Source organism: Engraulis encrasicolus, chromosome 6 (genome assembly GCF_034702125.1).
Source record: "Engraulis encrasicolus isolate BLACKSEA-1 chromosome 6, IST_EnEncr_1.0, whole genome shotgun sequence".
In the NCBI taxonomy this organism is placed as follows: Eukaryota; Metazoa; Chordata; class Actinopteri; order Clupeiformes; family Engraulidae; genus Engraulis; species Engraulis encrasicolus.
In genome coordinates, this window is record NC_085862.1 from 39,746,235 (window position 1) to 39,773,368 (window position 27,134).

Genomic DNA, 27,134 nt, shown 5'->3' on the forward strand with positions numbered 1-27,134 from the left:
CTTGTAAGGTTCCATTTTGTATCATCACTACAATGTCAATTTTTGTGTTGTGTGCCCATAGTATGGATCTTGAGGATGGTAGCGAAGCTGAGGGAAGGGGGAAGTCATCGGAGCCCACGTCCCCCCTCGGTCCGGACGAGCCCAAGACCCCCAGACTCCCAGAGTACCCCCTTTCACTACTCAGCACCCCACAGAAGTGTGAGGTGTACCCTGACCTCCACAAGATCATACAGGTGATTAGCCTCAGTTCATTGCCAAATAGTAATAAAAATGTAGAATATCATGGTTATTTGGTACATGGTTATGAAAACAATAATGGGGTTTTTAAAACTAAAATAAACTTGATGGAATGATACTTGCCTGCATAGTCTGTGAGTGTGAGTGTGAGTGTGTGTGAGAGTGTGTGTGTTTATTGTTGGTGTGGATGTATGGGCCTGCATAGTCTGTGTGTGTGTGTGTGAGTGTGAGTGTGAGTGTGTGTGAGAGTGTGTGTTTATTGTTGGTGGGAATGTATGGGCCGCTTTATTTTTGATGTCTGTACGTATACTATATTGTAGCTTAAATCACACAGCAGTGTCTAGTGAAACACAGTTTAAATCTTCTTTGAAACGGCTGTTGGAATACACTTTGACTGACTTTTACCATAATGTAATACATAGCGACTTGTTTTGACTTGTGTTTTGCAATAGGACAAATTCATGGAGATCGGTGCCCAGTACTTCAAGACGGTGCCCTCCAACCCTCACTACTTCTTCTACTTTCCACCCTCGGCCAAGAAGGAGGTGTGTGTGTGTTTATAATCACACCGTACCATACTCTGTTTTTCTGCTCTTGCTGTTTGGCTAGTCTCGGCAGGTGGTGTTGTTTTTATTTTTTTGGGTTCTGTCCTGGCTGTTGGCAGCCATTCAGAAACTGTGTGTGTGTGTGTGTGTGTGTGTGCGTGCGTGCGTGCGTGCGTGTGCGTGCGTGCGTGCGTGCGTGCGTGCGTGCGTGCGTGCGTGCGTGCGTGCGTGCGTGCGTGCGTGCGTGCGTGTGTACAGGAAGAGGCAGAGTGTGAGCAGGAGAGAAGGCCCAGTGAAGACGTGGAGGTCTCCGATGCAGAGTTGGCTGTGGAAGATGGTGAGACACACACACACACACACACACACACACACACACACACACACACACACACACACACACACACACACACACACACACACACACACGCATATCCCTCCCACAGACGTGTTTGGGAGCCCATGAGGTCATTGAAAAGAAGCCTCAACCAAACACCAACAGATACACATATCAATGCTCGTGACTGGGACAAATGATTCGGGGTGGACCAAGACGCAGTGCAAATCATCTGTAGTCCAGAGCAGGTTGGAGACATGCAAATAGAATTATGTATTATCATGTTCCAAAGACCTGTATTTGACAGTATGATTTCATACTTTTTGTGCGCTGCGCTGCATTTTGATGATCCTCACAGGGGGGTAAAGGGAAAGCTTAAAGGCTACTGCAGGAGCCTCCACAGTAGGGTGTCAGAGGGAGGGAGCTCAGCTCCTTCTCACCACCATAGCCATACTGTCAGCAGGAACAAATCTCCCTTTAGCATTTGAAACACAGCAGAGTGATATCAGTGTTTCATGCCGAATGCTTTGGTTGTCAGGGTGGATGGGGGGTAAGCTGGTATGGTGAGCTATGTTGTGCAGTTTCATTTGAAGGGGGCTGGAGTGGTGGTTGGGGGAGTGTAGGGTGATGTGCAATGGTGTTGGAATGCTGGAGGAAGGGATGGTATAGGCTTATACGATGGGCAAGGTCCAGTGGATTAGAACTTCAAATGTTTCTGACCCTGTACCTTACTATGTACAGTATCCTTGTATTTTGTATTTCTCAGTGTTTACATATTGTACGTTACTTTTATTTGTCTTTTGTTGTTTTTGGTGGTGTTGTCCTCTTATGTCTTTTTATGGTGCTGCAACCTCCTGTGTCCGAGACCCATTTCTCCTTAGTGGAGAGGAATAAAGCAACTTAACCTAATATGAAACCCCCCCAAGACAAATACAGCATGAAATGGTTTGTCAAGCAACATCTTTTCAGCATACCTAGTCAAGGCCAGAGGCTTTTATTGTCAAGGTGGCAACCTTAACTATTAAGTGCTGGGGGGGCAGACCTAGATACCTAGATACCTATATTGAAAACTCTCTACAAAAGAAACCCCTCTGACAATTTCATTCCCCTCCCCTCACAATGTAGCCACTGAGGCCATACCTGTGTATAGGGCTCATGCATACAGTCTCGGGCGAGGTATGGGAGCTGACTAGTATTGAGAAGTCCCACGTTCAATTCCCAGTCCACTGGAGCGAAGTGTCCTTGAACTAAGCAATAAACCCTAAACTATTCCCAGTGTGCCGGACAGCGTTTTTAGCACGTCAGCTTTTCACCATCTGTATGTGAGTGTGCTTGTCCATAAAATAGAGATGATGCATGAAGCAGCAAAACACTGAGTGCTTTTATGAATGGAAAGCCCTGCATAGAATTATTCTATCCATTTACCGTGCATTTCTCTCACATCTACTACATTTAAAGCCCAAGACTAATGGTGGCAGCTTTATCACTCATCGCAGACAGTGTAGACGTTTCGCCATAAAGAATGAAAGTTAAAATATCAATCTTTTAAAGCACAACTATAAAACCGAACAAAGACACCACAGCCCTTCTCCCCAGACAGTCCCGTCAGTCTTACTGTTGCATTCATGTAATTCTTATTCTTTTTTTCCCATTACATTACATTAGTTTACAATTAGCTGACACTTTTTTAATCCAACCTGCCTTCAAGTTATATATTACTGAGTGTTGTTCACAGTTCATGGAGCAATGTGGGGTTAGGTGCCTTGCCCAAGGGTATGTCGGTCATGGATGGCATGGGATTCAAACATGCAACCTTCCAACTTCAACACCAAAAACCCCCGAACCATTACACCATAGCCTTCTCCCCGGACAGCCCTTTGAGGCTTTTGTAGTTGTCCACATGTCAGTGCCTCAAGGCTATTTGGGCCATGGATGGCAAGGCGATTTTATTTGTAATAGCACATTTCATACACAAATTCAATTCGATGTGCTTTACAAAAATAAAAAATAAGAGATAAAGTAAAAATAATATTCACAGATAAAAATACAAAGCATGGCAGGTGAATTGAAAAAAACAAATGAAGGCATAAAATAAGAATGGGATTCGAACCTCAACTCCAAGGCTGACAACTTCCTAACCATAACGCCACAACCTTCTCTCCACACAGTCCATTGAATTTCCTTCAGCTGTTGCACTCATGTCCGTCTCTACTTCCTCCTCTCCCTCCTCCAGAGGCCGTGTCCGGCTGCCGCATCGTGACGGAGAGCGACACGGACCTGGAGGTGGAATACCGGGAGCAGGCCGGGGGTCGAAGGTCGGACGGCCTGGGCAGCAGCAGCAGCGGCGGAGAGGAAGAGGGGCTGACCATGATTGCCGGAGGAGGAGGAGGTGTTGGAGGAGGAGGCCGAGTTGGCAGTGGAGGTTGTGGTGGTGGTGGAGGTGGGGAGGATGACTCGCTGTCGGACTCCAACACGGTGAACCAGGACGAGGACTCCTTCAGCATCCTGGAGGGCGACTCCCTGCTGGAGCCCGAGGGCCCGCAGCCGGAGATGCCGCCGCTCTTCGTGCACCTAACCTGCTCCGTCAACATCAAGAGCAGCCACGGCTCCATGCCCATCCAGACACTGCCCACCTGCCTGGGTGAGTTGCAACTGTTGTGCTTTGCAGACCAGAGACACATGACAGACAGACAGACAGACAGACAGACAGACAGACAGACAGACAGACAGACAGACAGACAGACAGACACACACACACACACAGACAGACAGACAGACAGACAGACAGACACACAGACACACAGACACACAGACACACAGACACACAGACACACAGACAGACACACAGACAGACACACAGACAGACACACAGACAGACACAGACAGACACAGACAGACACAGACAGACACAGACAGACACACAGACAGACACACAGACACACACAGACACAGACACACACACAGACACACACACAGACACACACAGACACACAGACACACACACACACACACACACACACACACACACACACACACACACACACACACACACACACACACACACACACACACACACACACACACACACACACACACACAACATCACTCGTAAAACATACACTTGGAAGCACTGACATTGCACACACTTTTTTTAAATGTTTGAGCTTCCAATGTATCTTGAATCTGGATGTAGATAATTTAAATGATTTCACTTGATCTTGACTTTAAAAATGGTTTCGTCTATAATTGTAAATTATAAATGGCTCTGACTATAAATGCTAGACTGTTATTTTTCAGGAAAAAAGGCATTATCTTCAGAGGTTATGCTTCAGAAGCAGCTAAATTCCGTTGGGTTGTGTTTTCAAAGTTTTTAGGGTTTTTTTTTTCAGGATTCCCCTGAATAATATAAAATGAGTTCAAATGTTCGTGGCTGTTAGAAGAGTAGAATTTAGTATTGTCTGTATTTGAAAAGTAGTCCAGTTGGTTCTGTGGGCATAGATGGTCCTCTTTGATCAGATACGTAGTCAAAATGCTTTCATATCATGGGCAAAGCATTATTAAACAAAACACTTTGAGGCGTTGTGTCTAGAATCCTTTGTCAGAGACTGAAAAGTCCCTGAAGTGTAGCAAATGTTAATGTAATGGGCCACACAGCCACACAGCAGCCTCACTTTTCATTCCATTTCAATCATGGTTTCCCCATGAAATGAAGGCATTTTAACTTTAGAAGAAGAGTGCCTTGGAATTTCAACTTTTGTATTGCTTTGGGGATGAGTTTTGGCTCGTTTCGTGTTCCCCTCATCCCTGATCCCTTTTTCTTTTTCCTGCCGTCTTACATTATTTACAGGAGAGGTTATTTCCTGCCTGGAGAACAGAGAGTCCCTCCAGTCAGTTGACCTGAGCGACCTCTCGGTCACCCTGGACATCTATGTCCTGACGCTGCCTCTGGACATCGAGGTCCTCCCCTCAGACTTCCATCACAACAGGTGAGTGGCTTCAAATCAATAGAGCCCAATTGTCCACTTTCTCCCCTCTCCCAGCACGCATGACCTGTGGGAAAAGGGGGGAGCTTTTTGGGCAGCACCAAATAGTCGCATGGATGAACACATTCACTGAGTCTTTCTTTTGGTCTCCTTTTCTTTCTGCATTTTCTCATGATCTCTCTCTGTCTGTGTCCTTTCTTTCTTTCTTTCTTTCTTTCTTTCTTTCTTTCTTTCTTTCTTTCTTTCTTTCTTTCTTTCTTTCTTTCTTTCTTTCTTTCTTTCTTTCTTTCTTTCTTTTTTGTTTGTTTTTTTCTTTCTTTCTTTTTGTTTGTTTCTTTCTTTCCTTGTTTTTTGGTTGTTAGTTTGTTTGTTTCTTTCTTTCTTTCTCTTTATATGTGTGTGCTTACCATCCACTTGTGTACTGTATGCGTTAATGTATATGTGTTTGCCTGTGCGCTTGTGTGTGTAGATATACGTCTGAGTCGAGCGTGTCTCTGAACCGCTCTCCTGGGCAGCCCTCCTCCTACCGCTCTGACGAGGAGCTGATGGGGGCGCTGGACCTGCGGGGTGTCGGCATGGACGGGTGAGTTCAAAGGTCACGCATCAGCAGGAAAAACTAGCATGGGGGAGGATGAATATGAAGATAACGATTTGTACTGTATGTGTACTGTATGTGATTATGGGATATGCCTCAAGGCAATGTTTGAAAGTTAGCTGTAGAGATCTTTGGAAGTGGTTGCAAGTGCATGTGTTGGACGTTATGAAACATTAATGGCCTGGGATTTTATTTTTCCATCTTCGACATAAGCACTTACGCACTGAGAAATCATACAGGCTCCAGTCAAGCATGGGGGGAGGCTTTGGTGGGCGCATCTGAGCGGCGGGTGTCAAGCACACTACAAAGAGGAAGCGATGACACTTGCCCCGATCGGAGGGATAACACCGTATTCCGATTGGTCATCCTGACGGGATGGTGTGTGTCGATAGCTTTGATCTCTCAAGGCCTCCATCTCGGCGAGGTGCCTCCTCCACTGTGCACTTTTGTTGACAGGGGCCTGCATGAATAAAAGCAGAGCTGAATTTAAATGCAGTCATTTCCATCGCCTTTTTTTTTTTTTGCAGGGTCTCGGGAGATCCCCTGTCCAAGCTGCCCATTCCCCATAAAATGGCCCTGTTGGCCACTATGGATGAGGTGAGTGCACGCTGCTGCAATCCTCCTAACATGACGACATTGCATGCAATTGCCCCCTTAAGAGGTCTTATGGCGAAATAAAAGTCAGCAACCTGACAGTGATCTGTGTGCCCCCCCCATCCCCTGCTGTACGAGCTGTAATGCGCTCTCGAATGATATGCAGGGCTATTGTACAGATGACATGTAATTATTTTTTCTGTCACCTACAATCTTCCCATCTCCTTTTTTTTTTCTCACACCGTTTTCCATTTTTTTTCTCTTTCGCTTTTCTTGTCATTGTACTCTTCTCTTCTCTTGCATGCCCTCTGCCTTTCTCTTCTTGGCCTCTTTTTCTTTTTCTGAGTTTGCACCCCCTCCCTCTCTCATTCTCTCTCTCTCCCTCTCTCACATCCCGTTCTCTATCTCTCTGTTTCTATCTCTGTGTCTATCTCTGCCTCTCTCTCTCTCTCCCTCTCTCGACCCTGTCTGTTTCTCTACTCCACTATCATTCTCTCTCTCCCTCTCTCCTTCTTTGTCTCACTGTTTCTCTCATGCTCTTTCTCTCTCTCTCTCTCTCTCTCTCTCTCTCTCTCTCTCTCTCTCTCTCTCTCTCTCTCCATCTCTCCTTCTCCGCTCCACAGATCCGCTGGCTTCTGGAGGATGAGATAGTGTCTGCTCTGCGCCACTCTCGCATCATCAACACCTCCACGCTGCAGAAGGTGGCCAACCACGTGTGCCAGTCCAGTGGCCGCCAGCGATGCCACTACGAGGTGGTGCCCCTGCAGTTCGTCTTTGGGCCCGAGCAGTCGCTGGAGAAGTTCAAAGAGGTCTGCAGCCTGCACTGTCGTTCAATTCCCGGCCCGGGCCCTTAGCCCATCCTTCCCCGTCTCCCTCTACCCATTCACTTCCTGTCATAACCTTCACTATCCTGTCACATAAAGGCAAAAAAGCCCCAAAAAAGAACATAGTATGCCAAAATATGTATGTCGCCATGCATGAAAGGAGAAGTTCAAAGAGGTTTGCTCTGTGCCATTGTTTTTTGCACAGTGTGTTCTAAAAATGTGTCAAAAATATGCTATTTGCTGCAAAAATGTAATATTTTGGTTAATTGTGTGTGTGTGCGTGTGTGTGCGTGTGTGTGTGTGTGTGTGTGTGTGTGTGTGTGTGTGTGTGTGTGTGTGTGTGTGTGTGTGTGTGTGTGTGTGTGTGTGTGTGTGTGTGTATGCGTGCACGTGTGCGCGTGTGTGCGTGTGCGCGTGTGCGCGTGTGTGCGTGTGCGTGTGTGTGTGTGTGTGTGTGTGTGTGTGTGTGCGCAGGAGTTCAGACGCCTGTCCTTCACAGGGTATGTGTTGAATGGGGACCAGGACAACTTCCACTACCTGTCTCTGAGCAGGCTCCACCCCCAGAGACTAGAGGCGGTCAAACGCCTCTCCGAGAGCACCGCCTACTCCAAGGAGCAGGCAAATCACTGCCCTGAGCCAGAGGAAACCGCCAGGACGGTGGCCAATAGCTGCTCTCCACGTAAGGGTCCTGAGAGCAAAGCTGAGACTGAGAACAAGGAAATGGAAACTGAGGTAGGCATTCGCATAACGCTCCTCGAATTCATAACTCAGATCTTTATAAAATCTGCCGTGAAAAGGATATTATATTTTGTGTATTTGTGTATGGGGCTGGACACCTTAATTTCCTTCAGGATGAATAAAGTTACTCCATTCTACTCTACTCTACTCTAAAAGAAGTCTGTCTGTCCTGACTGTCCTTTATAGCCCAAGGTCAGAACAAAGGGTAGAACAAAGGTTGTTTCAGTACCACTTTCAGATTGCTTAAAGAGATGTAGTACATACATTGCTGTACACCACTTACAAATCCTGTGTAAGGGTGAATGCATATTATGCAGTCGTTGCGTTTCTTCACTGGCTTCCTATTCCCTTCTTATTGAAAGCTTTCCCAGAGCCAGAGTGAGGAGAGGCGAGAGGAGGAGGAGAGTGGTGTGGTGGAGGGGAGTGGCGAGGCTGCGCTGGACGCCGTGCAGGAGGCCGCACAGGAGGCGCTGTCCACCGCTATGTCCGAGACGGGCAGCGAGTCGGGCCGGGGCAGCGCCAACAGGCTCCTGGGCCGCCTGGACTCGGAGGACACACGCTCTCTGGGCTCGGCCTCGGCCAATGGCAGCGCGGCGCAGCTCCAGGCCAGCGGCAGCACCGACCGCTCCTCGGAACACACCACCTCACCCCCCAAGACCCCCTCGGCCGTCAGCCTGGCCGAGTCCGTGCAGTCAGCCACTCACAGTGAGTATTGCACGGTGCACCTCTACTGATCTCATGATTGGGGATATGTACTCAGTGTTTCCTGCAGAACATGCTCAGGGACATGTCTCTTACGTGGTGCCAAGTCATATGAAATATGCTATAAACCCCCCTTACAATATAAGATCTTTATTTTGGTGATCTTGTCAGGGTGAGAACTGTGTGTCCCTGTACTTTTACTGTACAAAAGCCTTTTGAGTTCATTTGAAAGGACATTAAATATTTGATTTGCATGATAGTGTTCGAGAGCATGTTTAGGCTGAAATGAGATACAGAAAAGACATATGTGTTGTGACTGTGTGAAAAGACCATGTGTTCTGTGAATATTTTTATGAATAGTCTGGCTGTGAAAAGCACTCATCACACATCATTTTGACTTTGATGACATGGTAGACGGTTTATTTCCCCTTCAGACTTAAATTTGGGTTGAAAAGGTTGAAAATTACATTCACACACTTACATTTTGCTTTACCATTCACACTTGAGGCCCAACCGATGGAATATTTATGGGCAAGAGCAACTTTATAGATTTGAGGAGATTTCCGGAGCGTGTTCACACACAAGGCTGTGACCAAGCCTCAGGAGCGTTGATAAGGGCTCTGGCAAGAAAAGCAAAGGTTTCTGTTATCTATTTCACAAACAAGAACCGTACATTCCCTGACATGCTCATCTACATAAGCTCTGTAAAAAGAATATCAGATTTAGCCTCTCACGAAGACACAAACTGTGAGAATTTCTGGCAATGTGCAACATGAGCTTTAGAATTGAAGAGCACAAAATAAGCATGCAGATAGTCTTCACGGTAATGACAGTCCTTGTATCATCTCTGTTGCTGTGTGCTGCATAATATCAATACAGAGCCACCACCGAGACCTATAACCAGCACAGCCCTGTCCTCCCGTACCCTCCCTGTGCTGTGTGAGCCTCATGAATTCATAGTAGACTATGAGGAGGCATTGGTATGCACTGCAGTGCCTTACCTCGCCGCACAGGATGGATTGATTGAGGCGGATTTCTGCCTGACTGGCGGTTTAGGTAGTAGAGGGGTGGATTAGGGAGGCAGGCAAATAGCCTGCCCTTAAACCCCAGCTGTGGAATGGATACACATGGCCAGCGCTGTTGTGCCATTATATTGCACTTAGTGTCCCCTTTAAAAGCAAGGCCCATACAGTAAGTGGTTTACAACTTTGGCATTGACGGTAAAAGAGCGTTTTTGTTTTTTTCTTTAAAAAAAAACAACAACAAAAAACAGAGATTTGTTGTGATTGCTCTTCTCCTTCCCTGTTGGCCAGTGAGTGGAGCAGTCTGCAGTGACACGTCTCCTTTAATCAACCCGCCGCCAGCCAACACCTGTTCTCCTCCCTTCTTAAGTGTTTTTTTCCCGCTGCCAAGACCCAAAGTTCCTCCCCTTGGAAAAGATAGAAAAGATCCCTCAGGGCCCCTGCCGTGGCCAACCGGTAGGGCACTCGTCTACCATGCGGCTGACCTGGGTTCGATTCACGGCCCGGGTCCTTTGCCGTCCCCTGCCCATCTCTCTCCCCATTCACTTCCTGTCCATCTCTCACACTGTCCTGTCAAATAAAGTCAAAAAAGGCAAAAAAAAATCTCCCTCAGGACATGTTGCTCCCTTTTAAAAAAAAGTCCAGCCTCCCCTACCACACACTGAGGCAGACGTTTCCTTTCAAGCAGAGAGACCCTGAGCCTCATATTTTGCCATCCTGTTACCATGACGCCTAGTAGCGCTTAGCAGGCCCCCGCAAGTGGGTTAGCGTCAGCTGCTCCCCGTGGAATGCCTGTGCCCCACAAAAAATCCCCAAAACTGCCGGTAAAGAGCACGGTGCCCTTTGTGAATGCGCCGAGACGCGCGGCAAGCAGACACGTTAGGTCTCTATCCAGGCGGTGGCTTCCTAAAAGCAGCCTTCTCCTGGGAGCATAGTGGTGACGTGTTGGCTGGTGGTGATGGAGGTGCTGCTGCTACGGCTGGTGGTGGTGGCTGAGCAGGGGCGCCTCAATGTATTTGGGGGCCCTATGCAAAGACAGACTCGGGGGGGCCCTTTCAGTTTCTATAGCACTATCATTGCAGTTTTTATTCATTGGAATTTAGGGAGGTGCTGCCACAGACTCACAGGTTGTCACTGTTGACATTTGAATACAAGTACCGGTATACATAACCAGACCATTACCAGGGGGCCTCCTTTCAGCTGGAGAGCCCTTAGGCAATTTCCTGCTTTGCTTGCTTGGTTGTGACTGGCCTCTGGCTGAGGCATTCACCTCACCCACCGTGGCGGTAGGCAGCCGGCGACAGCTAGCAGGGGGGGGTGCCAGCAAGCGCAGGGTGATCTCCTGGGTGCTCTGTATGGATTACCTGCTGGCAGGAGGCAAAATGAGAACAGATGTTGACAATGCGGGGAGAGTGCGAGCTTTCAGGTTCATCGCACATTCCCCTTTTTTTCTCTCAGCAGCCACTGCCCCGCTCTACCAGACAGGCCCTCTCTCTGTCTGCCTGTCTGTCTATTTCTCTCGCGCTCTCGCTCACTCTCTCTTCGTACAACCTCCTCTCCTCTTTTTCTTTCCATCACAGTCTCCACACCTCTTGTTTTCCCTCCCTAAATAGCTTCCTGTCTTTGTTCTCCCACATGTTTCTGTTCTGCCATGTCAAGTTGTGATCTACACCAAAAGCAGCTCACAGCAAACACCCCCTTTTAGCCCTGATGGTGGAGAGAGAGAGAGAGAGAGAGAGAGAGAGAGAGAGAGAGAGAGAGAGAGAGAGAGAGAGAGAGAGAGAGAGAGAGAGAGAGAGAGAGAGAGAGAGAGAGAGAGAGAGAGAGAGAGAGAGAGAGAGAGAGAGAGAGAGAGAGAGATATGGGCTTTAGAGATCTAATGGGACTGTGCCCTCTTGTAAGGTCATGCTTAGTAAGTGGCTCTCCCGAAGTGCCGTGGAGTGTCTTGTCCTCCAAATGTAATTGTCTGTCTGTCTGTCTGTCTGCTCTGTCTGTCGGCAGGCAGTGGGAAGCTGCGTCCCAGTCGTGTGCAGAGCGTGGTGTCCAGCCAGGGGAGCCTGGACTCAGACATGCTGGGTAAGACGTCAGCCTTCGCTCTCAGTGCTGATTGATTGATTGATTGATTGATTGATTGGTTGATTGATTGATTGATGCCGCCTTCATTTCCTTCGCTATTAATACAAATTCTGTACAAAGAATGCATACATAAATAAATGAATCGCTGACTCGTTCACTAAAATGTGATCTGATCAGTATGTTCAACTTGAGACATGTGGGTATCGGAAATGTAATAGCATCACTGCAACGCCATTCAGATAAATATGATCATTTAGATATTATACCACCAAATACCATACTGCCCTACTGTAGCTGTGAATATTTTATTTTATATATTTTATTTTTATTTATTTTGTGGATCACACTGACTCATTTCAGTCAGATCTGGTCTCAGATGCTGTTTGGCTGTTTGACTATAGGGTGAACGCGTGGACCCCGTGTCTACAGTACTCCAGAGAGAATAACACATGATGCATCTCACTAAGCTGTCAAAACAGATGGAATGCTGTCTGCAGTGTTCATGTCATTGAAAATGTTTGATTGGCACGAGAGCAAGCAAGGCTCTTGCTTTTGTGTGTCATATTAGGATGACTGTGCAGTCAATGTCAGTCAAGCTAGACCATTTGCAAAACATCAACTCGTTCTGTCAGTGATTGAGCTGCCTTTCTTGTCCTCATGTGTCAAGGGGAACGATGAACGCATTTGATGTATCATGTCTGCCCCACTCTGACCCCGTTGCCCTAAATTACCCCTAGTGCATTAGTTACTATACAACATGACAGCAGAGGCAAGCTTTAATTCACAGTGTGTGGGATTTACTCGCTCGCTTTTATGAGGTGAACTGGGGGGAAAAAGTTTCGCAACGCTATGCGAGGCAAATTCATTTTTTTTTCTGTGTGTGTGTCTGAACTATTTTGTCACACCGAAAAACTCTATTTCAGAGCTGGCTCTGGCTCCCATCATCCTCTTTCCTCATTAAAAGTAAATGCGAGAGTGCATTTAAATGTTCCTTCCCCCACCCTCATTAGGTGCATAATGGCTGTGTCTAATGTCTTTTGTGCTACTCGCTCAGGCTACGATGGGGGGAGCAGCGATTCGGAGTGCGAGAGCCCCACCCTGGACGACCAGGAGACGGTGCAGAGCAGCCCCCCCATGCCAGACTTTTGGCTCCTCTTCAAGATTCACCAAGACAGAGTGGAGGTCTTCTCCCATTCCAGGTATGCTGCCTATTCAGATTAGGGTTTGGAGGGCTGTGGCATTAGGATTGGTGTTGGTGTCGTATTGGCTTTTTTTGAAGAATGCCTTGGATTCTTTATTTTACTCCACCTTACCGTGGGGTTTATGCCAAAAGTCATCCTTACCTGTCGAGTGGGCCTGCCTTGAGCTGAGCGAAAAAACGAGTTATAAGTTGATGACGTAACAATAATTAATTCTGAGTTTCTCATTCGGAATTCACCAGTCATGCTGTTATGCGTTGATGACTTTGCAATTATTCATTCCGAGTAAGTCTGGATTATAGTCATTCTGATCTACCGTTTCTATCATATTTTACTGAATCATTTAGAAAATTCCTCCATTCATAAAAAATGCACCCTCAGCTAAGGTTTTTTTTTTTTTTTTAACTTTGGCACATCATTAAAGTCACAGTGCAAGTTAGGTGTTTAAAATCTCTGCAATGCATCGCAATGGGATTTGAACCCTTGAACACGCTGCCATTACCGTCTTGCTTAGCGAGTTCATCCGCGGTAACGGGCGGAGTTTGAACGAGTGGCCGTGTAATTGTTTTTAACGATTCTTCATACATTTATGATGAAAATGACTTAGTCAGCTCATCAGTATTCATGGGGCGTCATGTAACTTTAATGACTCCGGTCCCCCCCCCCCCTCGCTTGTGTCTGCAGGAGCCTGATTGGGGGAAAGGAGACGGGTGGAAGAGGAGGAGTGGTGGAGGATGAAGAGGAAGAGGAGGAGGAGGAGATCCCGGAGTACCTGCGGCTTCATCAGCTGCTTGTGAGGAGGATCGGGGAGATCTGCCGCATTGTCAACCAGGTGGAGTCACTGTCGCTTCAGGCGGCACACTAATGCCACTGCGGGTTTTCTAGTAGACCTACAGCTCGATTCAGCACAACTCAGCAACCACTTTTTTGCTTTTCAAATAGGCACGACAAAGCTCAATTGTAAAGAAAAAACAGCGGCCGAGTCACGCTGTATCAAGCTTTAGGCCTACCAGAGAACAGGCAGTGGAAAAGAGGCATAAGAGAGTTTGGAGTTTAAATTGGAAAGGGAGGTCACTCTGAAGAAGGCGCATAGTGTCAAAACGTCATACTTGCACCACAATAAAATAACAACAAAGTATCCAAGTGCTCCACTCTCCTCTGGCCTAGTCTTTTGGAAATGGACCATCTTGTTTTCTAGAGATTGGAGTGCATTTTATTTTTGAAAGACAATGTACAATTGTAACATTTATCTTGTTTTAGAACAAGAGAAGATTTGTCGATTTTATCATAGGAGCCTCCATCTGTCATCCCTTGGCACGTAAATGGATGTAAAGCATTCAGTGCACTGGCTCACCACAAAGACAGTATGGAGATACCGTATGATTAAGACTTAGGCAAACAGGAACAGCTCAAAAGATTGTCACCGCAGAGCCCCCCCTACACTTTGAACAGCCCATTAACTGATTAGCAAGATGGCTTCCTCTCACCCCCATAGGCGATGGGGAGGTGTTGACTCATTAGCCTGCTGCTGAGCTTGGCAGTGTCGTTGTTAGCGGGGATCTTAGCTCAGCTTACTTTCCCAAGAACTTTGTCATCAGTCATTTTCTCTCTACAACACCAGCTGGGTATATACGTAGTAGCTTGGGGAAGATGGGAATGGCATTAGATGTACTATCTTTTGTTATGTGAATTTTCAACAAAAAACAAAAAAACAAAAAATATATATATATACAGGGCTGATAGTATTCAGGCTCCATGCCTGATTTCAGGCTTGGCAGAGTTTGAAAAAATAAAAACATTGATAATTATTAGCCATTAGGTTATTCTTATCTCAGAAAGTTTTACAGGTTCAGGGTTTTCTTCTACTATCAGGCTTGAATAATGTTCATACACAGGTTATTAAATATTTGAATAATGTGTCAAAATAGGCCTATGTTACGTCACTATGCAGTATCTTGTCGTCGTTAGAGTAGGGGGAAAAGTTCAGGCTCAGGATTTTTTTTCACTATCACCCCTGTATATATATATATAAGTAATTAGTGTCTTGTCCAGTGATTGGTGTTCAGTAATACATCTTGTACATGTTATTACAACTTTATCATCTGTTATTACAGCTTCATGTCCTTTGTCATTTCACCTTTATGTCATGTGTTATTTCAACTTGTGGTATCCGTTATTATTACAACTTCATGTCTTCCGATTTTGACTTCCTGTCTGTCCTGTGCTCTCTAGCGCCTCCTGCTGCAGGTGCTGCATGACACCCACGTCTGCAAGTCCCTGCTGGTGGCCGAGAGTGAGGAGGACATCTGGAACGAGCCGCTCTACAGGCAGAGGATGGCCAACTCCGATGGTAAACCCCAACATGTAGAATACAATAGAATAGAAAATTGGATGATTTCTTTGGTGTGCCACGCCAGAACAAAATGCGTAAATCCACCAACGTATTCATCTGTTTAAAGACAGAGTGTGTGAGTTACGCACACGCACACTCACACGCACACGCACACGCACACTCACACACTCTCTGCACTTTCATTCTGTGAATAACCAACTACGCCATTGCCTGTCCACAAATACACAGTTGCATAAGCACACTGAAGGCCAAGTCATTCAAACACTGCACCCGTGTTCCACACACACACACACACACACACACACACACACACACACACACGCACACACGCACGCACGCACGCACGCACACACACACGCACGCACGCACGCACACGCACACGCACGCACGCACGCACGCACGCACACACACACACACACACACTCACACACACAATTGTGATGCGGTGCTTGCTTGCTGTGAAGCTGCCCTTGATTACAGTGGTGGTGTCGTTGTTGTTAGTCATCGCCGGCCGGCCAGCCAGCCCCATGCTAATGGCAACAAAGAGGGCCCCGACCTCCACCCTCGCAGACCCCAGCACGTCCGCTCCGTCACGGGTAACAATCAATACCGCCAGCCGGAGAAGATCTCAGCCTGGCCACAGGCAAGGTTATACAAGAATGATGGGAGATTGACGGAGAGAGTGTGAAAGAGAGGAAGTGAGGAGGAGGCGAGGGAAAGAGGGAGGTGGAATGACAATGTGATGAATAGAAACAGAAGGACAGACACAGAGAGAGAGAGAGAGAGAGAGAGAGAGAGAGAGAGAGAGAGAGAGAGAGAGAGAGAATGAGAGAAGGAATTGGAAAGAAGGAAAGCGTGGAGAACCGGTTGGGGAAGAATAACTCCATGCTCAGGCTGTTGTCTAGCGGGGCAGTGGTGACAGTCCTTTTGAGCCTGTGCTTCTTTATGGCGGCCGTTAAGCCTCCCAATCGCCAGGCGTAATTTCCTAATATCGCTGATTGTTCCGCCTCACTGTCCGTAAATGAATTGGATCCTGGGGGACGGCGGGGAGCTTGTTTTGGAAAAGCAATAAGCATGGAGCGCGCCCGTGAAATGGGTCCCCCCGGAGCAAGGAGGTGCTCAGAGGGAACCATTCAGTGTGCTTCTGTGCTGCCGCTATGCCACCCATTACTGCTGGTGTCTGTGTGGCGTTGGTTTTTTTTTTTGTATTGTTGTTGCTGTGATTGTTGCTTATCATTTTAAGTTGTTGATGGAACTGAGTGGCAGAGCTTCAGGCTGTCTCTCGCCATTTAAGTTGGTTAATGTTGCCCCTGTTTGTTGGTTTTGTTTGTTTGAAATTGTTGATTGTGTTTTCTGCGGCTTGGATGATGGGAAGGTACTTCCTCATCTTCTGCCTCAGGGCTTAAAAATGGTCACAGAATGACACTGACAGACACACAGGTGCCAGTTTTAAACACATAATAGTACATAGTACAACACACACAGTTGTTTTGTTACAGTTTTCCGTTTTCAGTCCAAGCCAGAATGTTGAAGACAGACATTACAAACATGGACGGAGTCAAATTCCTGGGCTGTATTTATATTTGGGATGTTGTAGTACATTATTTCACCGGCCAGGTGACAAAGTGTCAGCCAATGATGCGAGTGAGAAAAGCTATCAGCTCACCCCAGCCGAAGCACATTGAAACTCTACTCTACTACACGACTCCACAGCCCCAGCTGCCACTGACTCCTAATGATAAGTAGCAGGCTGGTGTCAAGACAGTTGTACAATATAAAAGGTCAGGTCGGATGATTTATTAATCTCCTACGACTGGACAAGGAACATTCAATGACTCAGTGGCTCTATCTAGAGAATATTCCCACCTGCTCTCTCTCTCTCTCTCTCTCTCTCTTCATAGATATTAATAACATTGTGCTGGATTGTATTCACACTCAAGTTCATGTTATTCCGCCAAAAAATAATACAACTTGGCACCCGCAATGAGGGAAAAAGGACAATGCTGACAAAATTATGCAGTGTATTGTGCAAATTCTGCAACAATATAACACAAATACCATAATGCAACAATATGGTTTGTGAATTTACACTCGAATCTATGCATAACTAACCACAGATCTGAAGGCAAGATATCGGATTCTGCTCTGGGTAGTATGTGTCTGTTTCCTCTAACTGTTTAATCACTCATCTCTCTCTCTCTCTCTCTCTCTCTCTCTCTCTCTCTCTCTCTCTCTCTCTCTCCCTCTCTCTCTCTCCCCCTCTCTCTGCCCTTAGACTACAATGCGGAGGAGAGCTACCAGACGCGGGACTACCTGGCGGCCACCATGCAGTTCATGCCGGGCCACTTTGCCTGCGACGTGGTGTGGAGCACCGTCATCTACATCCACCCCCGCCTCAAGATGGGGCCCAACATGGGCGTCTCCCGAGGTATGTGGCGATGCAGAGAAAACTCATGTAAAAATAATAAAGTTCAATTAAGATTATTATTTTATTAAGAAAAGGGTGGAAAATTTGGAATTGGACTTTTTAGTTTTATATTTTTATGATCTTTAGCTTTTAAGGGCACTATTGGTTTAAATTTACAGTACTCCAGCGGCGTAACTTTAACCTTTTCTATAAAAGCAATGAATTTCTTATATCACTATCCATATACCCTTTCCTATATTGATATGACTAAGAGTGGTAGTGGAGCTCTAGTCTATCTCCATACAGAGAGCCAGAGCTTAATGAGTTTGATCCCGAGAGCTGCCTGCCACCTTTGCTGCTCTCGGCAAGGCACTTAATCCCAAGTTGTCTGTGTAGTTAGTTAGGGCCTCACTCTCTCTCTCTCTCTCTCTCTCTCTCTCTCTCTCTGTCTCTCTCTGTCTCTCTCTCTCTCTCTCTCTCTCTCTCTCTCTCTCTCTCTCTCTCTCTCTCTCTCTCTCTCTCTCTCTCTCTCTCTCTCTCTCGGGAGAGATGGTGGTCGAGGGCAGTAAAAAAGCCACTCATGAGCTATAAAGTTTAAAAGGATTTGTGTAAGGCTGGAAAGTCCAGCCATCACACCACAGTCCAGTACTATATAGACAAGCCATGATATCCCTGAGTGGAGTATATTTATTGACCATCCTCGTTAACCCTGGATTAAATGATAAACTGGTGCCATTGTCAAGCTTTGCTCTGTTTATATGCTCTGTTATAAATAACGCTTCATAGGTCTTAGTTCAGGCTGACTAGTTCTGCGTTATTTTAATTTGTTGTGTTGTTAAACCAGATGCTGTGTTTAGTCTAACCCTCTGATGAATCTGATTGATCTGATCCTCTATAAGCACATCCAAGTTGACTTTCATTTGTTTACCATTATGCCATTCATAATTGTGCTCATACCGTTAAGACAGGAGCAGCATCTGTGCAACACAATCCTAAAGGCCAACTTCCGATAAAACACAGTTTTACTCACTCCTTTTGAAGATCGGACGGTCACCCCAAGTTAAACTCACTTGCAAGGCTCTCATAGCGGTGCGTCACCTCGCCTGGCTGTGTTTCCCGGTGTTTCCCAATTTACATTAATAATGCAGAGAAACGAGCGAATCACGAAAGCCTTTCTGTGTTTCGTCACGTCGAAAGAAGGCGTTGCCCACAAAGGTTTATGTCGACCCATTTTTCTAAAAACATGTCGAGTAATTTTTTCTGCTTGTTTTCAATACAAGCAACGTCTGGTGGCCCGAAATCTAGCTTAGCTTAGCTATCAGCTGGTTGCTACTCTCAGGTACACACACAGCACAAAGCCTCATCCATACAGCAAGCCCACTCTGGTTGCTCCGTGCCTGCAGCTCACCTAGGGGTCGCTGTCGAAAGAGCACAGCCCTGAATGGAGCATGCACGCCTCCGTTGGCGCCCCTATAGTGCAGTACCACCCGGAGAAGTGGCGACTCTGTTTCCCATTACATTCTATCCAAGAACAGGAGGACTGAGCCAATCAGAGACGCATTTCCACGAGAGCAGGAAGAGTGAGCCAATCAGAGACGCTTTTCCACGAGAAACACGGAACACCCTCTCGTTTCTCCACAAGCCACATTGCTGGCTTGCAAAAACGGCTTGAAACAAAGCAACCAGAACGTCTTTTAAAACAGGACCAACGCGTAACACATTCAATAACAATGGGGAACACAGCAATATTAATCAAATGACGTTGAGGCCATCTTTAAAGGTACACTGTGCAGGAAATGGTCAAAAAAGGTACTGCAACTATGCTGCTCATTGAAACTTGGCTGTCTATTGCCAAATTTGATCTTGACATGCAAGTTTACTAAGTAATAAACAAGTATTTTCTAGTATGGTCCAAGTACAGTCATTTTTGCAGCTAAAAATGGCTATTTTTGGAAATTCAAAATGGCGGACCATGGAGAAGATCCCCCTTTTCATGTATGAAAAGTGCAATTTTTGCGGTCATAATGAATACTTAGAAATTGATGGTGGTGGTAAGTATTCATGAAAAAGGTAACATTAGTGAATGGGCAGCATGAATTCTGGAAATAAACAACTAAAAATCTCACACAGTGTCCCTTTAAAGAGTATCTATGTTTATTAACCTTACAGTGTTGGCAATTCCGTTAAATCTTTCAGACCCGTTTGGTCTTCATGGGTTAAACATCTTGCAGGTCTATATTGAGTTAGTGTTATATACGTAGTTACTGAAGTTCTCTGTGAATCTTCTTCATTTTTTTCATTGTTTGTCTACTTATCTTGTTCTCTGTTTATGGGCGAATAAACAAAGAAAAAGTCTGAAGAGTGCTGTCATTTGCTTCCTTTATTTTTGATCTATGTTTTATGTGGGATTCAGCAGCCAGTTAAAAACTGTGTTAATTATTAGGCGATGGTGTGAGCGCATCTCCTCAAGTTTTCCTCAATGTTATTTGTAGCCATCCAGGCCCTGCGCTCGGTGCTCAGTGCCTTCTGCGTGATCAACCGGAAGAACATGTTTGTGTACCAGGAGCGCACCACCAAATCAGTCTTCTACCTCAGGTCAGCACTCCTCCATCTCAGGCCATCTCTCTGTGCCTTCACCCCCTCCCGCTTTTAAATCCTCTCTCCTTCCACCCTGAAGCAGCTGGGCGCTGTGTCAGCTCAAACCTCATGCCTTCAATCCTTTATCCCTCCCCGGACCATGGACCTGAAATTTCTTTATTTCCCCTGCTATTTCATAATTCCCTTTTTGTTCCGTTCCTCACTGTCATGATTTTTTCTCTCCTGTCTTTTTTTCTCTTTTGTCCTTGCTGGCTGTCCATCCTGCTGTCTTTTCTTTTCTTTTTTTTTCTCGGTTACTTTATGTTCTCATATTCTCTCTTTCCCCTGATGTCCACTGTCTGGGAATGCACATTTGTTTCTTATATCCTACAACTCATACTTACACTTTTTCCGCCTTTATTTTCTTGCTGGCCTTCTCTATATTTTCTGAACCCATTTCTGTCTGATTTACTATGTCTAGAATGGCTTTTAAGAATGTCTTTTATTGCCACCATTCACATGTACAATTTACCACTATACATATTCACAACGAGATTGATAGATACTCATGAGTTTTTGTCCTACTCCTACAAACTCTCTCCCTCTCTCCACCCCAATCTCATTCTCTCCCATCTCTCCCTCTCTCCCTCTCTCCCTCTCTCCGCTCTCACCCATCCTCCCCCTCTCCCGTCCCTCCTGCCCAGACTCTCCGAGATGTCCCAGACGGGGAAGTACCTGGACCTGGATGGCAACCTGCACGTGGCGCGCTCCATGGGCCTGGCCCGGAGCCAGGAGCCCCTCTATGCTGAGGACCTGACGGTATGTTACGCATGGAATAGCGGCCGACGAGGTGTCCCGATATCAAGGGAAATAATGGACGAGGCGGAGCGTTCTAAACAGCCCGATGGCGCAGCCGAGTCCATTTTCCCTTGATATCGGGACACCAGCATTTAATTATTAATTTATTAATATGTTGATCTAAGGCTTCGTGAGAAAGTAGATTCACCACTGCGCTTGGTACGTTGCTATGGGCACCACTTCCTAATCTAGTGAGACACGCCTCTATCGGAGAGGACGCGCGCAGAATGTTGGGGTGACTTGACAACCAAATGCGATAGAATTGACGACTGGGTTTTTGACTTGACAACCAGATGCGATAGAATTAGTAACGAGGTCTTGACTAGACAACCAGATGCGATAGAACTAACGACGCGATCTTGACTAGACAACCAGATGCGATAGAAGTAGTAACGGCACTTCGCCAGAAAGTTAGAAAAGAAGCAACTTGGACGCCCGCACGCCCGCATGACATCATAGGTGTCCTGCTACCGGGGAATAAAGGACACCTGCTCAGCCAATCAGAAGGCGTTCCGTCTGCTCACTGGGTGATAAAGTCAGGGGAACCGATTGTGTGTGTGTGTGTGTGTGTGTGTGTGTGTGTGTGTGTGTGTGTGTGTGTGTGTGTGTGTGTGTGTGTGTGTGTGTGTGTGTGTGTGTGTGTGTGTGTGTGTGTGTGTGTGTGTGTGTGTGTGTGTGTGTGTGTGTGTGTGTGTGTGTGTGTAGGTGTAGGTGTAGGTGTGTGTGTAGGTGTGTGGGTAGGTGTGTTACAGTCAGGGGCACCGATGGGGGTGGGTGGGGGTACATAGGTCTGTTTCCCCGGGCCCTAATTAGGTCCTCATTACATTGTATGTATTTGACGTGGGGCTTCACCACAGGCCCGGCCAAAACTGTACCCTGGGTACAGTAACAGTCTCTATCCCGGGCTGTCATTATTCATGAGGCGCTCAGCAACCGCCAGCAAAGCAGGCCCGGCCCTGAAGAGCCATTAGAGCTCCTGATTCCTGCTCGTGATGGGCGAAGTCAAATGGCCATCGACGCCAACGATGACGACGACTGCATGATTTACCTGCTGCTTACAAAGCAGGAAAAAGGCGTCCTTGGGCTTTATAGGGGTGGCAAATGACAAGTGTCCCTTATTTGGGAGCCGAGGAGAGGAGAAGGCTTCTGTAATTACTTTGGAGAGAGAGGATGAGGATGAAGGATGGCAACGGAGAGACTATGCAAAACTCAGGATGGATGGGCTGCCCTGCGAGCTTATGCACACAATGTTGCCTTGAGCTGGCCGTGTGTGTGTGTGTGTGTGTGTGTGTGTGTGTGTGTGTGTGTGTGTGCGTGTGTGTGTGTGTGTGTGTGTGTGTGTGTGTGTGCGTGCGTGCGCGTGTGTGTGTGTGTGTGTGTGTGTGTGTGTGTGTGTGCGTGCGTGCGTGCGTGCGTGCGTGCGTGCGTGCGTGTGTGTGTGTGTGTTTATACGTTGGTCTGTGACTGAGAGAAAGGAAAAATCTGCATGTGTTTGTGTGCTTGTTTTTAACTGTGTTCTGTCCTGTCTCTCCTCAGGGATCTCGGTCGTCTCTGGAAGGCTCCAGACCAGTGGGACAAGTGGACAAACATATCCTCCTGCTGGTGCATGGCGTTGCCCAAGCAGGTAAGAGAAAAAAGGATGGAGATAAGAAAGAGATAGATAGAGAGAGACAGAGGAAGAAGGGAAGAGAGATGAGAGTTAAGCAGCGTGCCACACGGGCATCCCAAAAGAAGTACGATCTGCTCCGTGCCATCTGCTATCTCGCTTGCCTTCACCACTACAGTACGCCCACCTCCTGTTCTGGAGTTCTCTCTTTTGCTACGGTACGCTTTGGCATCCACCAAATACCCACCCCTCCCTTCTACAACAACTCCTGTCTCCTGTCTGGGGGTGGGGATGGAGGGTGGGATGGAGAGAGGGATGGAGGGAGGGAGGGAGGGAGAGAGGGAGGGTAGAGGAGTATGGGAATGAAATGGCTGACTCATTTCGGCTCAGCTCACTGCGCATGCCTGCAGTTGACTTTGTCGTCACCGCCACTCCTGTCCACTGGAGGTCACTGTTGCTCCTTTCTATCCCTCCCTCCCTTCCTCCTCGGAGTCCTTTCTGCCATGACGTCACCTTTTCTCACCAGCTCCGCACACGCCGCCGTCCTTATGCAGACGTTTTTATATTTTCCCCCCGTTGCGTAAGCACATTTTTTTTTTCTCCTCTCTCCTCAAACATTTCCCAACCCCATTCTCTAAAACCTGAACCTGAAATTGCAGCCACCCCATCAGTTTGCACAAGGCTTGGGCAACACCATCTCAGCTTTTTTTACAGTCCTGTGCGTATATGTGTTTCACTCGCATCTCTGTATTATTTTTTACTTTGCTAAATTTGTTGCTGACAAATTTTGAAAGCTCCTCACATTTCAGAATGAAATAAATACATTCATGGAAGCCTGGCCAAGAATAGCACAGTTTGAAGTGCTCCATTTCCTCGTAAGGATTGATGGAGTCGCCATCGGTACTTTGAGGTCGAATTTTCGCTGTATGCAGCGAGATTGCATCACTGTCAAAACAATGCCACCCAACACAAATTCAAACAAAGTATCCACTCGCAGCTCTTTTTTTTGCTGTAGTGTCTACTTTTTACAGCCGCGTGGTAAACCTGACCGTGCAACATTATCACTGGCGAAATGATACAACCGATGAAATGTTATACGAGATTAAAAGATGATCAGCATTCGGGGAAGATGTACGTATCACTAGAAAGAAAAAAAGCAACCTGAGAATCTAATACCTCATTCACTTGAATTATCATTAGTAACTGACATTTTGAAATGCTGCTACTCCTGTTTGTGGTGTCACTGCTGTGTTGGCCCCGCGATGGGGGAGCTTGGTCAGGGAGGCTAATGATTACGGTTCCCTCCTCAAGTAGAAAAGAGATTTCACAGCAGAAAGCGCCGGTGTGAGAAGCAGCTCAGGAGACACGGAGGAAGGAATCCTTCCAGACTGTCAAGCCTTGTCTTGTCTGTCTGTCTGGGTGGGCTTTGTGAGCTTTGTCAACACCCTCAGCACAGATTTTTTGTCAGCACTCCTCTGCAGTTGCTTGCAAAGAAATGATCCAACTCCCTTGAAAGCAATGATAATTTTCCAGTACAGTAGGGAGACTATAAAAAAGAGATGTGTAACTGCTTATATAAGTACTCAAACCCCATGTGGTAATGCTTGGTAGGGAACCCCTCTGCTACAGTGTTGAGTCTTTTGAAAAGGAGGGAAAAGTGCAAGCTGGGCATACTGTGTTCTGTAGTATTTCCTTCTCTTTAATTCATGTAGGGCCTTGCAGAATTCTTCCATACAGTACCCTGAAGTCCATGTAGTGATAGCTTTGGACTGTACTGCCACCAGAGGTTAATAGTGTGTAAAGTGTGTTGATTTGAGGCTATTCCTTGGTTAGCGCGAGGGAACAAGGAAATGGTACAAGGAAAAGCAGAGAGACTTTTACAAGCCGTGTTGACAAAGATGGATAAACAGCAAATATCCTTAACAAAAGCCATCATAAATACTTGAGCACACACAGATGTGTTATTTAAGGGCTACATAAACTATGTTTTACCGTCCACTGCAGCCCACTGGCGAGTGTAAAATATTGACTTTATTGTTTTTTGAGCCAGTGCGACATGGAATCCTACCAGTACTGTAAGCAAACCCTCTCTTGAGCTTTGTTTTTACAACAGACTGCCGCAGGTTTTCCTCCATTCAATTTTCACTTCTATAAAGCTTTCCAACAAGTATTCCCACAGCATCACAGGTTCATCGCTTCCATTTCACGATTGGGATGGTGTTTTCTTTCCCAAGTAGATTTTGCTCATAGTCATGTCTCACAAGCAAAGCTTTATCATGTGTCTCGTTAAACCATAATAGCCCTTTTCATTACTTTAACTATTCGCTATATACAGTACATTACATGTAGCAGACGATTTTATCCAATGCGATTTACAAAAAGAAGACATATTGACAGTAAAATATATAAAATGTGGGGACATATAGAGTGCAAGTTTAGGAGGTATCTTCCTTAGCGAGGCCTTTGTCAGCCTCCATTCCCTGGCCTGGCTCACAACAGAAATGCTGGTGGGTCGAAGAAAATACACCCAGGTATCTTTTGGGATGGTGCATTTGGTGGTGATTCAAGAGGGAGCTGCATAATTGCTGTGCCATGCTTGAGTTTTATCCCTGTGCCTTCCTGCTGTACTCTTGTTTACAACATAGAGCCCTGGATGAGTGCTGTGTGGTGGAGTGCTTGGGGATGTTTTTCTGTTGCTGTGTTTTGGTAATGCCAGTAAGAGTTTGGCGTGTGGAGTTTTGGTGACAGCGTTGTCAAGTATCGGTATTGTTGTTTCAATCTGAGTAAGGAAGACATTTTTATTTTGGCTCCACGTTTTATTCTTGCTTCACTTTTCCAGGCACGTCTTCAAGTTGCAGACTGCCGTGAGCTGCATCAAGTGCATCAATATTGTAAATGCCTAGTGGCCGCTGCCTTCCTCCTTACTGTACCTGTTTGGACATTTACAATGGGATGTTTTTTGATAACTTAATGCTGCTCCTTAAACCAAACTATGCATACAGTAGATATTGTTGCAGTAGATGTATATCATAGGATATTAGACATAACATACATTGACCAAGGGTTGTATACTATATGTAGTATGTGTTTGTCTATGGTTCTACTTGAGTGTAGTCATTCATGGGTGTCTGTGTGTGTGTGTGTCTGTGTGTGTCTGTGTCTGTGTCTGTGTCTGTGTCTGTGCACATGCATGCGTGTGTTTCTGTCTTTGCCTGTATCTGTGCACATGCATGATATTTGCGGGTGTGTGCATTTACGTCCATATATCCGCCTACACCTATTCCTCATGCAGGAGCATCCTGTTGACCCCATTTGGCTGCCTGACTGTTTCATATTCAAGACCTCGATATACAGTTCACTGTCAGCCTCAGGGCGGAAATGTGTTTGCGAGCTGATAGTTCCTCAACTTCCCTTGACAGCTTGTTCGTTTGGTCGCAGCAAAAGAGCATGTAAAAAAAAGAAAAAAAGCGAATTAAAGTCAATCTTAAGATTTACTGGTTGTCAGATTGACACGGCAGCGAAGAGGGCAACAAACACATGATGTGTACTATTCTTGCATTGGACAGGCCATTATTGTTGGCTGAGCTATTTAGAATCACAATGGATGCACAGCATACGTTGACAGATGTGAATGAATGCAGAAAATGTGCATTTGATGGGGAAAGCAATATAATCCATAGCAATCCATTGCCTTGATGCATGACTGTTGCAAGAACAGTGTTTTGACACTGAAAGACTGTGGTTGTGCTTTCAAGGAAGCCTGTTCAATCTCTCAGGTTTATGCCTCTCATCAGGAAAGCAGACAGGGGGGGACAAAGGGGTCACTTGTCCCGGGCCCAGGGAGAGAGGGGGGGCAGAATTGGGTCCTCATTACATTGTATGCATTGAGTTTGGGTCCCTTTCAGATGTCTTTGTCCCGGGCCCAGCCACAGCTGTCAGAAGCCCTGCCTCTCATACAACGTCGGCAATACCTGCACGACTTTCTATATTCATGGATAGTTTTGTTGCTATCCAGGGTTTTTAAGGTTAGGTTTTTTTTTCTTTTTAGAGTTTTTGCTGTTATTGTTGTTGTTTCTTATCCAGCGCAGAATCTCCACGGCTCCAGACACCTGTCAGATTATTGGTTTGCATAAATTTGGCTGGGCCTGCGGATCTGTAGAGATTTTCCCTCTTAATGTTGTTTTAAACAGTACACCTCTGCTATGAGATGATGAGAGAAGGTGTCCCTGTTGTTGTTGCTGCACTGCAAGAGGAAGAAGGCTCAATGGTTCAATGTCAGCTTGTGCCCAGGAGTCATTTGATGCAGTTGCAGTTTGAAGTTGCTCAGATGCTCTTCAATACATAGCTAGAGGAAGTGTGATGCACACAACAACAGCACCAAAAAACCCTCGCAAAAGCCAAATACACACAACAGGGGGCTAATACCGGAGAATGGGATGACGCACCAGACAATAGGGAGCTCTTCGCTTCCTGGCCTTGACAGT

The 27,134-nt window shown here is 46.3% G+C and overlaps 1 protein-coding gene across 3 annotated transcripts in view; it reads left to right on the forward strand.

The window, feature by feature from the left end:
- szt2 (SZT2 subunit of KICSTOR complex) overlaps window positions 1–27,134 on the forward strand; it is a 178,512-nt gene that overhangs the window by 40,773 nt on the left and 110,605 nt on the right. For all 3 annotated transcript variants that reach the window (XM_063201598.1, XM_063201599.1, XM_063201600.1), the window contains exons 29-46: window positions 62–233; window positions 690–782; window positions 1,041–1,119; window positions 3,350–3,757; window positions 4,964–5,102; window positions 5,569–5,682; window positions 6,222–6,291; window positions 6,912–7,097; window positions 7,587–7,844; window positions 8,213–8,555; window positions 11,576–11,650; window positions 12,705–12,849; window positions 13,534–13,681; window positions 15,082–15,199; window positions 17,478–17,630; window positions 20,102–20,204; window positions 20,891–21,005; window positions 22,581–22,668. In XM_063201598.1, coding sequence (XP_063057668.1) covers window positions 62–233; window positions 690–782; window positions 1,041–1,119; window positions 3,350–3,757; window positions 4,964–5,102; window positions 5,569–5,682; window positions 6,222–6,291; window positions 6,912–7,097; window positions 7,587–7,844; window positions 8,213–8,555; window positions 11,576–11,650; window positions 12,705–12,849; window positions 13,534–13,681; window positions 15,082–15,199; window positions 17,478–17,630; window positions 20,102–20,204; window positions 20,891–21,005; window positions 22,581–22,668 — 2,807 coding nt within the window. The remainder of the gene's footprint in view (window positions 1–61; window positions 234–689; window positions 783–1,040; window positions 1,120–3,349; window positions 3,758–4,963; window positions 5,103–5,568; window positions 5,683–6,221; window positions 6,292–6,911; window positions 7,098–7,586; window positions 7,845–8,212; window positions 8,556–11,575; window positions 11,651–12,704; window positions 12,850–13,533; window positions 13,682–15,081; window positions 15,200–17,477; window positions 17,631–20,101; window positions 20,205–20,890; window positions 21,006–22,580; window positions 22,669–27,134) is intronic.